Raw genomic sequence first — 12,123 nt, forward strand, 5'->3', positions numbered from 1 at the left:
AATAATAGCACTTAAACGGCGAACGGTGTGATTTACCTCTTAAAATAAATATAAAACTGTTAACGGTAGATTATAGAAAAAGCCAAATACAGGGACACTCCTCCTAATGGAACTATAGGAAGGCTCTGCTTTATTTGAGATGCCTCGCAGAAGGCAGAACTATTCTCCTCTTCTTGTGATTGCCTGTAAAAGATTCTTGTCATCAATGAAATTGAAAATAATTATATCATAAAGATGACAAAAATAAGAGGAGAAAATAATTATATCATAATTGAAAATAATTTTTGAATGCCTTTTCTTCCGGATCGTATAAAAGAAACATGTGATCCTTAAAACCGAATTCAGGCTCCGATCATTATCTTCACAAGGATTTTGACCACTTTTCGTAAAACAAACAGGTACCAAGTAGTAGTACAGCAGGAGCAATTCTTCAAAAACGAGGAGCACTCGTCAACTTTGGATTACTCATCAATCAACTTAATCCAATTTTGCTTCTGGCCGTCTTCCATTGTCCACATTTCAAAATAGCCTCCATCATGATTAAGAAGGACACAAAGGACACCGCCAAAAGCACCAATATCAAGTTCTTTGCCTATACATTTAGGTGGTAGAAAAGTACGAAACTGCTTATATGTAGTTGCAAACGTAACGGAGGATTGCATCAAAGCTGAAAACAAAACAATGCTTTCTAAACAGGCATATTCTATCTTCCAACGGAGAGCTTCATTCACCAAAATCCCTGACTGTGCCTTAGCAAGAGAAACAATTTCCCAGGGGAGATTGCCCTTCTTCCAGGATTCTGTTTTCAGTGAAAAGACCACAAATTCCCTTCCTGTCAAGACATGGTGTTTTCCATCATTGTGGATCCTCAGAATCACATAGTCATCGGTGAATCGATCGTAGTCAAATCCAATTTGATCAGAAATTTGTGAGAGTTAGATACTGATACTTCCTCATATCATCTTGTCCACGGATTCCATAACAGGAATCCTATAGCTTGTCGTATAATAGCAATTCATAACAAGCCGTTGCAAGAACCAATTATTTTTGAAACCCTGAGCAGTTTGTGTGGGAATATCAAGGTTTATTGCTTTGATTTCAGATGCTTCCAAGTCGACAGATTGAATGGTAGACGATGATGAAAATATGAGGGTCTGGTTTTCACTTATCATATTTGAGTTCACTCACCAAATATAATTAGATAAAACTATAGGGATTAAAAGAATATTTACATAACTTTCTAATACTTCTAATACATTTTTTAGGAGATATTTATGGCTTTATGCCATGCTTTAAAACAATAATAATAATAGTGAGTTTTAAAACATAGGTTGATATTTTTATGTGAAGTCCTAGGTTGAATGGTTTGATTGACGTGTTGCATGGAGCAAAAATAAAATAGACTAAATATTAAATATCAGTTATTTTGAGTTACATGAGTTACATATTTTGCGTTGATTCCAGAATAAGTAATTATAAAGTATACAAGGTAATGGGAAACAACATTATTCTACGACATAATTGTTATTATGCATATACGATAAAATTTTTGATACTTTCTGTTTAGGGCGTAAAAAGATAGAGCTACATAGCTCGAGGTGAAGAACATTTGGTCACATGTTCCGGCTCGATCAACGCTCAGTAAGGAGAAAAGAATCAAGTCGCATATTTATACTCGATCAACACTCAGTAAGGAGAACATAATTAGGTCGCATTTGTTTTATCTCGAATTTTAGATCGTTAGGATTTATTTAACGCTCGTAACGTGTAGGCATAATCTGATACGATGATTAAAGCAATCAAGCGTTATAACAGTAGCATAGTAATCACACAAACAGGCGTATTAACTCTTGCATTCAAGTAGCGAATTCGATTGGACAACAGTCACACATTGAAGAACAATCAACACTGACAATTGTCTATAAAAATAGAGAAAAATTCTAAAATGGGGTCTCTTTTTTCAAGTGAGTAAACAGTCTGAAAATATTAGAATTACAAATTTTTGAGATATCATTCCTTTTTTGGATAAAAAAACCTGATAACTGACTTGAGCGTCAGAGAATTATTATTGGAAAAAAAATCCAGCATCCCTCACTATTTATTGTTGTTGCATATCATTGGGAGCATTAATACAACTCAAATTTTATTACAACTAATAAATTAAAGCGTTGACAAGACAATCTGATCATTCTCATTAGCTCGATCGGGTTTTAGTAACAACACTTTCTTTATTCACCCCTTCTCGCATTAAAATTTAGTAAAGTAAATAATTACTTTTATATAATTAATTGGAAGATATACATAGTAAGATCCAACGGGAGAAAAAAAAAAAAAGGTATATACAACAAGACTACTCAAAAGTTTTCCCTGACTAATAAAACTAAAATAGGGCAGCACACAAACTTAGTTAAACTGAGCAAGGCCGTATTGCATTCACCATAAACTCTTCCTCCGTTTCCAATAACTCATCTGCCACCACCGAGGCTGCCGCCAGAACCGCCTCCACCACCACCTCCTCTGCCTCCCCCACGGTCTCCAAGAGCCGCCGCTGAAGACAGTACAGTTATGCTGACGGCGACCAAAACTTTTGACTTTTGAGAGCTTAGGTGCCAAGTGAGGCTTCATCTCTTCGACTGCGCATAGAATGAACGAATCGCAAGTCTTTGAAATGTCAATAAACGCACGCAGAAACTATAACACGTAAGTAGAGGTTTATTAATGGGTCATATATTCATAGAGAGGGAGGAAATGAGGGTCGATGATTATTTCTGGACATATAATATAAAACTAAGTGATCACTGATCACTTGAAACAGATTATGTCTTTTTATTTTTTATTATTATTTTTTAAGGATAGGATGTCGCTTTAAATTCAATATAATAAATGTTGGAAAATGATGTTCTCACAAATTTGCGCACAAAGATTTACACAAAACGGTGCGTTTTGTGCAACTTTTCAAATGCTCTTTGTAACAACGGACACACACGCCAATTCACAATATAATTTTTCCACTCGCGTCTGCCTCCTTTCACTGCAACAAAAACCCAGTAGCTTCGTTCTCCACACAACAAGAAGTCTCCTTATTAATATAATATTATATAATAAACCCAACAGAAGTCTCCTTTCTTCCTCCATTTTTCCTCACGAGATAGCTCCGATCTCTCTCCCTCCGTCCTCCTTTCTTCCTTACGAGACAACCCGGGTCTCTCTCTCTGGCCTCCTTTCTCCCTCACAAGACAGTTCGGATCTCTCTCTCCAGTCTCCACGCCGCTAATAGTCCCAATTCTAACCTCTCTCGCCGCGCAGCAACCATAAGATCTCTCTCTCACCCGTTTCAATTCATTGTTCTAATTGAAATCTTTAACTCGTTTAAGACATTGTGCTGAATTACCTATGGATGGTGGTGGTCTTTTGCTTGAGTGTTGTAAATTAGAATCAAATTATGCAAAACCCGATGCCTTTGGGAATCATGTTTATTTCAACCTTTCATGTTATGATTTGATTGTTTGATGAAATACCTGGAAAATTTAGTTTGTTCTCTCAAATTATTTTACTCTGTTGAATAAATTATATTTACCATTATTTGAAAAGAATTTTTAAAAAAATTACAGCCCCTAAACATTGAGCTTATGCTATAATTTATGCGTCTCCCTCATTTATAGCACATTTTTTTCATCATTTACGCGACAAGGGAGAACGGAGATGAGACTGTTACTGGCGTGGGAATGAGAGAGAAAGATCTGAGCTGTTTGGTGAGGTTTCGTGAGAAAGAAAGAAGATGGGAGAGAGAGACGCTGAGTTTTGTTCCCCTTATGTGTGTGTGTGTTGTTAAACTGTGCAGTAAAAAGTGGGTTTTATACTTTGTACAAAACGCACCGTTTTGTGCAAAGTTTTGTACAAAGTGTTGTAAGAATATCGACACCGATAAATGTTTCGTGTATGCATGTAACATTTGAATTTAAAACTAATATAATACGTTGAGCTATCAAAGAACAACATCAAAACCTTTAGCTAGCTATACACTTCATTGATAGGATACGTGTCAAGGTTTTAGTTTCTAAAACTAAATAATTGTAAGAGTTGTCAACATCAATTCTTTATTTGAGTCAATCAAGTAAATTGGTAAAATTTAATTTTCTTTCGAGCAGAAATTTTATACTACATATATAGAGGATTAATTTACCAGTTGAACAAATAAATGGTGTCATATTTTTGTCCGATCTCTCTTTCTACTTCAGTTATACGATTGCCTAAAAATTAAAATTCGGAACAATTTTTGTTTTTATTTTTTGGGCAGGAATTAAAAGAACATTCTCTCTGTAGTTGCCTTTTTTTCTACCATTAAATTGTTGACAACAAATTCAAAATTCGAGGGACAAAAATGTGCTCACGTCACGTGATCGTAATGGTTGTTCTTAAGCAGTTTGAATCGCGTTATCTCATACCCATATATAGCACTACGATGGCTGATCTAGAGCCACCTCCACCATTACCTCTGCCGCCTCATTGTTTTTGATAATAGACTACGTTTATCGTACGAAATATAACATTTAAATTATTACAATTTAATCCTTTGAGCTATCGAACAACATTTATTAACATCATAACCTAAACAATAACTTCATTCATATGATACGTGTCAAGGTTTTGATTTCTAAAATGATATGGTAGGGATCAGTCAGCATAATTCTCTATGTTCCCATAATTTTTAATTGATTCAATCAAATAAATTCAGTCTTTTTTAATATTCTTTAATCAACTCATAAAAAATTCTTATCATTTCTTTTTGTGACAAGTGTAAAATTTATGTAAAATACACATTAGAATTTGTTGAGTGATCTTGAAATATTAGGATGAGAATTTATTTAGAAACCTTAGATTATGAAATATGAGAAGTAGTTTGTGATGGTTCATTCATTTAAAAAAAATGAAAAAAGTGAAAATATTCGAAAACTTTCAAGTGAGTGGAGTCAGTTCGACAAGAAAAGATTTCTTTGAATACTTTAGTTAGAATTACTAAAGTGACCTTGTCAAAAAAAAATCATATGTTTTCTCAATTAAAGAAATCATTTAAAAGATTCATATATTTTTTAAGATTAATATTATTTCAAATTATAGCTTAATAACAATCCAAATTCCTCCTGGCTTATGAGACTGGAGTTTAAACCTTAAATCTCTTATTTTCACTTTAATTTTATTGCTATTAATTAAGTTTGAAGATTTATTATTATTATTATTAAAGGTGATTAGCGACAACTTTAGGGTAATGTAGTCGTAAGCTCGTTGCCCAATTTGGTAGGGGAGGGTTATAATCAATGAAGTGTAAAACACGCAACGACGTGCTGTTTTAATGTTGTACATAAGAAAAGCTGGGCGGTTTCAACTAATTTTGAATATATTATCATGCCATTTCTATAAAACCATTCATAACCAGATAGCGTCTTTCATTCTTAGCAAGTATACGTATAGCATCTCCAATTCGTCGATTAAAGCAAGTATATGTAAAGCATCTCCAATTCGTCGATTAATCTTATATGTCATGCATTTCTAAATGAAGAGACATACACAGAAGAATAAAAATCCAAAAATAAATCGACATCAATTGTGTCTCCTCATATATTGAAGAAGCCAGCTGGATAAGCTGAATTCACATAATTTGTAAATCAAACTAACCAGCAACCACATACCAACAAGTTGTAGATGAATTCAAAACATTTCTTGATGTAATTGTTACTTAAAATATATATTACTAAAGTTGATTATATATATTCCTCAATAAAGAGTATAAATGAGTATGAAATATAGAACAAAGTTTGATATATAGATCAAGCCTTCAAGGTAAATAACATATTGCAGTTCCTATTGAGTATATATTATTGACAAATTGAACGATTGAAAAAATATTCAAGAATACAAAGAATATGGAATACAGAAAAAGAACTCTCAAACAATTTACAAGGCGCCATGCAGTAAAATAAACGCAACATAAGATAATAAACTTATAGTAGTCAAGCTAAGCTTTGCCATATTGCCTCTACCAACACCAGAGCTTCCTCCTGCGTTTCCATTTCCGCCACCGCGGGTAACTGTGCCTCCACCAATCGGTATTCTTCCTCCGCCGGCAGGTGTGCCTCCATTGACTGGCCTACCTCCACCTCTGGTTGGTGTGCCTCCACCAATTGGTCTACTTCCTCCGCCTCCTCCTCCTCGGCTGCCTCCACCGCCGCCACTGCCTCCGCCTCCTCGACCACCTCCGCCACCGCCACCGCCACCACGTTGAGCAGCAGCTATAGGTGACATGAGGACGATCACTATGAGGAAGACTGCCAAGAACTTAATGAGCTTGTTATTAGGCCTCATGTGACGCGTCGTCTTATCAACCGCGACAAAGAAGGTCAGGTATTAGAAATTAATATTGAAAAGCCTTTTTAGTAGCTATAGCTAGATAGCTAGCTTTGAGGGATTGAGCAAATTAGTCTGTAATATATCTAGTAAAGGATTATTTACAGAGAAGAAAGAAATTGTCGATAGACTCAAACTTGTGAGAAAAAGGAAAACGTCGATAGGCTCAGAAATTGTGTGGATGTAAATCCTTACGATGATGATTGATGAAGAACTTATTTATTGGTTCATGTATATATATATATATATATATATATATGGGGACTTGTATGAATGGAACATGCGCTTAAATAATTGATCAGGAGACTTGTATTCATCTTGTGGTCAGTCAAACAATGACATGGTAAAGCAATAAGGAAAACACTACGAAGTGACCAGAAACAACAGACTACGAAAAGTCAAATACGATAGCCGCACATGCCTATCTCTTAATTGTATTCTGTATGGCCAATCGATTTGAATTGAAAGTCTCCAACATTGAATTGATTTGGTTAGTGATATATCCAATGGACCATCCACTGAGTGAACCCAACTTGTTTTCCTTTATCAAGCTGACAAGTACAAAGAGTTCGTTTTTTTTTTTTTAAATGAGAATATTGAATGGATGGAAACCAAATCTATCTTCAGTAAAAAACAAAATTACGTGTTGAGTTGTGATTTATATTGATTAAGAAAAAATATTTATTTAAGTTTATATGAGGATTATATATCTCTCTATCTAATAAATTAGTCTTTTTAAAATTAGATATTTAAAAATTCAAGCTTCAGCTCCTAAAAAATGAGTATTATAGTCAAATCTTAGTAGTCAGAATGTAGTGGTAGAACAACTCACTAATTGTGTTAGAGGAAAAAAAAAAAAAAAACCGAGGTCTGGTAATAGTTTTATTGAGAGATTATTAAATTATGTCCACATTGATTAGTAAAATTGATCTTTTGGTTGGATGCTTATAAATCTTGTATCATACCCCTAAAGTTAAAGAATTATGGTCCACTCATAAGTTGGTTCTCTTGATATTTTTAAAGATTTTGTCGTGTATCTATGACTAATATTAGTGCATCATTAATATTTTAGTACTCATGTTTTCTTACTTATCAATCACATTTATTAATCATGCATCAATTACGGAAATGAATTTGGCTGAGGAAAAGTTTAGAATGGGGGGATCCTAGTCGATATTTAATTTCTTATTTCTACTAAAACTAGTAAGAAAAACCAATTTTTAAAGAGAGAGATAGACTGAAATTACACATTTTTCTGTGATGCACAATGTCTTGCCTTCTTTGTTATCGTTATTATTTTTCCTCTAAAATTATAATATGATCCGTAAATATTGCTACACCATTTTAATTCCCATTCTTTAACGGTGGGTATCAATTAACTATTTAGTAGGTAGAATTTTTTGGGTTGAAAAAAGGGCTATGGGATTCGTATCTTTCGTGTTAATTACCAAATCTACAATTACTTACTGTTTTAACACCATAATAAAACCACGGACAAAAGGAAATCATATTATAATCAACATTTATCTTCTCTAACTACTTTTCTTATTTTATCTTGCGCTGTTGCGCATGCTTTTAATATATTATCATAATAATGTGACGAATGTAAAAATTAAATAAAAAGCAAAGTCATAAATGAGCTTCCAAAGAGTTACATGGCATCATGCCGTAAAACAAATGCAACATAAGATGATAAGCATATAATAGTCAAGCTAAACGGAGCCATATTCCCTCTATCTACACCGGAGCTTCCTCCGGTTCCGCGATTTGTTGTGCCTCCACCTCGGCCGCCTCCACCTCTTCCACCGCCACCACCACCACCACCACCACCACCACCACCACGTTGAGCAGAAGCAACAGATGACGTAAGAACAATCACAATTATGATGAACACCGGCAAGAACTTCATGAGCTTATGAGGCCCCATGTACATCAACTGCATGCCAAACGAAACCAAGTCACAGAAGTGTCTTAAATCAGTATCTCGCAGAAATGGAAAGAAAAGAAAGCTTACAGATTTTCAGCTGCAGTGAGAACCCTTTATTTGAGCTAGCTTTTGAAGAATAAATAGCAAATGTTTACAAGAGGTAGAGGGTTGTTATTTATAGAGAGGAAAGAAAAGATGGAGAGTCATATAACTTGAACATACAAATTCCTGTAATGAGAGAAAGACCTAAATAAAATTGCATAAAAAATATATTGTCAACGTTGTTTTTTTAATTTATTTCATATTAATTTAATGCTAGACTGAATTGCTTGGGAGATTGAAACACGCGCTTAAACACTTTGAGGAGAAGATTTATATATCCAATGGTCAAAGAATTAAATGACACAGAAATTTAATTAGAAAGGAAAAGACTGCGAAATTAATGTCAAAATCTATTGTTGTTACAAATTGGTACTTACATATTACATATGTGTTAGATAATGACATACAGAGAAATAAACAAAGGACCAGAAAACAAGTGTTGAACTTCGTTAATCTATGTCTTTCTCATCGCAAATTAGACATAAAATTAAAACTAGGGAATGAAAATGAAACAAACTCTTTTATTTAATCAGTTAACGGCATCCAGTCCAGCAAATAATAAAAAAAACAAAAAAACTAGATATTAAAGAACTTTCAAATGTTCATGCATGCATAATGTTCCATGGCATAGTGTAAAACCAACGCAGCGTAAAAAAGGAAACTTGTTATTGAACTAAGCAGTGGCCTTGCGGAAGTAGATGAATGATTCTTGGCATGACCGCCGCAGCGGCGGCTTCCACCAAGTCTACCGCTATCATCACCTTTGGCGGCTACTAATGAGGACGACAATGATATGATTATCAGGACAGTAATTGATACCACCACCAAGAATTTTGTGAGCTTTGCTGCTAAGGATGACTTCATTTTGCCCAATCCAATTAGGAGAATTTCTTATGAGAATTGCAGAAGAACATCGATCTTTTTATAGTTGCTTCGTATCTTTCGGAGTTAATTCTCGAATCTAAAGCGTGATCATTGCTTTAATATATACAATACTTTCAACCGCAATGGGTAGTCACATTATCGTTACATCTGAATCACTTACAATGGAGTAAAACTAATGCAGCATGTGTAATCCAGCAAAGCGATAGCTTAGAAGCAGCAGTTGATGTATGGTTATGGTTCCTGCTTGTGCCACCTCTACTCTGTCCACCAGCTCTGCGTCCTCGGCAACCGCCATGTCCTCCGCCTTTGGCAGCCACTAAGGATGAGAATATGCGGACAATAAGCGAGAGGACAACCGGCAATTTCCTGACCTTCGGTAACAAGAAATAAGAAGGAGACCTCATTGATCGTTTCAACTCAAATTATAAAGAAACCAAAATCACTCGCTAATAAATTAAAGGAAACAAAAAAAGAAGACCTTGGAATTTAATCAACAAATCGAACAAGCTAGCATTGCAACCTGTTGAAAATAGAGGCACTGACGAAGAAGCTCTCGCAAGGGACTGTAAGCAAATTTTCCGAAATTACATGGTTCGTGATAATCACAGGACAACAATTGATAGCACTACCAACAATATTGCGAGAGATGGTGCTAAGTGAGGACCTCATTTCTTTTCCAATTGCGCATGTAATTTCTTATAAGAAGGCATAAGAACATCTTTTATAATTGCTTGGTATCTTTCATGTTAATTTCCAATTTTTATGATCTTTACTACATAATATTAAAATCATATAAAAAATAATCATAAAATGATGCGCGTAAAACAACAATATTTTATAATTAACAAACCTTCTTCTACAAAATGTGAATTCGTTTGATTTTGTTTGCATCTAATTAATTATAATAATAAATTAGGCCACTCTGAAGCTACCACCTTCATTACAAATATGAAATATCTGATAATATAATTTCAATCACACTGGAGAATTATAACAAATCACCAAATACGTACTCCCTAACCACATCATCGTTACAAAATCCTTTTGGTTGATAATATCCAGTCCAACAATAACAAGAATACTAGAAACAAAACAAAACAAAAATTATAGAAAAGAAATTTCAAATCTTCTACATGGCATAATGGAGTATTACTAATGCTGCTTTCAAAAACAAAGTTGTTAACCAATTAAGCGATAGCCCAGAAAGGAGCAGATGAATGGTTATTGCCATGAATACCGCGGCCACCGCCACTGTTACTGCGTCCACTGCCTTCACCACCATGTCCCCACCGCTGCCGTGTCCACCACCTGTGGCAGTCACTAAGGATGAGAGGAGGAGATGACAACTAGCAATTTTGTGAGCTATTCGGTGACAAGTGAGACCTCATCTTTATTATCAACTCAAATAAACTAAAAGGTCAATTAATATCACACGCGAATAATGGAAATGGAAACAAACAAACCAGGAGGGTTTTAACAGTAATACCCAGAATAATGTGACTCTGTCATGAGAGAATTAATTGTTTTTCCTTTGTGAAGGAGGAAATGTTAGTTTCTCTTGAGTATTAGGGCAGGATAGATGGATATAGTGCATGGTATGGATGTTATTTAGTTACTTTATATATTTGTTTATTCCATAAATTATTCATAAGAAACTCTTGTACTAAGAATAATTTATGTTTATAGCAATTACATGATTTAGGACATTATGTGCGGGCTAAGGAAAATCAAGGTGTTAATGATTCTTTGTTAGTTACGGCAGCCAAAATGAAAGAAGTATGGATTCATCGGTCGCCTCCTGTATGGCCTTGGTGTAAACTCAATTCGGATAGCTCTTGCAAAAGGTCTGGCTTTTCAAGTGCTGGAGGTATCATTCGGGATTATAACGGCAAGTGGATTCGGGGATTTGGGTTAAATATTGGTTTGATTGTTGCTCGATTACGATTGCTGAGTTTTGGGGTCTTTATCAAAGTTTGCTGATTGTTGGGGAGATTAGAATTCGGTGGATATTGTTGGAAGTGGATAGTTTATGTGTAACTCAATTAGTTGCTAGCTCTTCTATTCCCACTAATGGCTGTTCTCAGCTTGTCCAATCTATTCAGGACCTTTGAAACCAGAGTGGTATGTGGAAATTAAGCATATTTATCGTCGAACGAATTTTGTTGTTGATGCTCTTGCTAATTATGCACACTTTCTGCCTTTGAGTTTTCATATTTTTAGTTCTCTTCTATCTTCTATTAATCACATTTTTCTCCATGATAGGTATGAGTTCACCTATTCCCAGTTTATTTTATCTTAACTCCCTTTAAGGAGTTCCCATTTCTAAAAAAAAAAAAAACCTTAATAATAAGTATTAATTACATGTTTAAATTTATCTTATTTAAAGAATATTTTTCAATGATATGTTACATGACATGTCATTAAGGCTTCATTAATTTATTGATAATGTTATGAATTATCTCATTAATGATGAAATAAAAAGTAAACTATTATTAAATACATTGCGATTGTTATTTGGTAAGATGTCATTCAAAGATCCAAACCTTGTTCCCAACCTATGGCATACCCTAAATTACAGGCTCATTTTATAACTAGAAGTCGAACACTTACATTTTAAAGTTTAATTCCTTAAAATCTTCGAATTAATGTATGCGACATGCCATTTCATTAATGTCATCTTCCTTTTTTTTTTCTTTTTTCCTTCATATGCTATTCTTTTTCCCATTGATGAGTTCAGTTTTGATAATGGTTTTTTTTTTTTTTTGGAAATAAGCTAACATTTCGTTCACCATAAGTGAAAAATTGAA

General features: G+C 34.4%; 1 protein-coding gene across 1 annotated transcript; it reads right to left on the minus strand.

Moving 5' to 3' along the window:
- Positions 1 to 461: 461 nt before the first annotated feature.
- LOC107178397 (uncharacterized) lies at positions 462 to 6,360 on the minus strand. Its single transcript, XM_015533530.1, has 2 exons — positions 6,033 to 6,360; positions 462 to 832 (listed from the first exon to the last, which is right to left on the minus strand). The coding sequence occupies exons 1-2, from the start codon at positions 6,358 to 6,360 to the stop codon at positions 462 to 464; spliced, it is 699 nt and encodes a 232-aa protein (XP_015389016.1).
- Positions 6,361 to 12,123: the final 5,763 nt, after the last annotated feature.

Source organism: Citrus sinensis, chromosome 1, assembly GCF_022201045.2.
Source record: "Citrus sinensis cultivar Valencia sweet orange chromosome 1, DVS_A1.0, whole genome shotgun sequence".
NCBI classification, from domain to species: domain Eukaryota; kingdom Viridiplantae; phylum Streptophyta; class Magnoliopsida; order Sapindales; family Rutaceae; genus Citrus; species Citrus sinensis.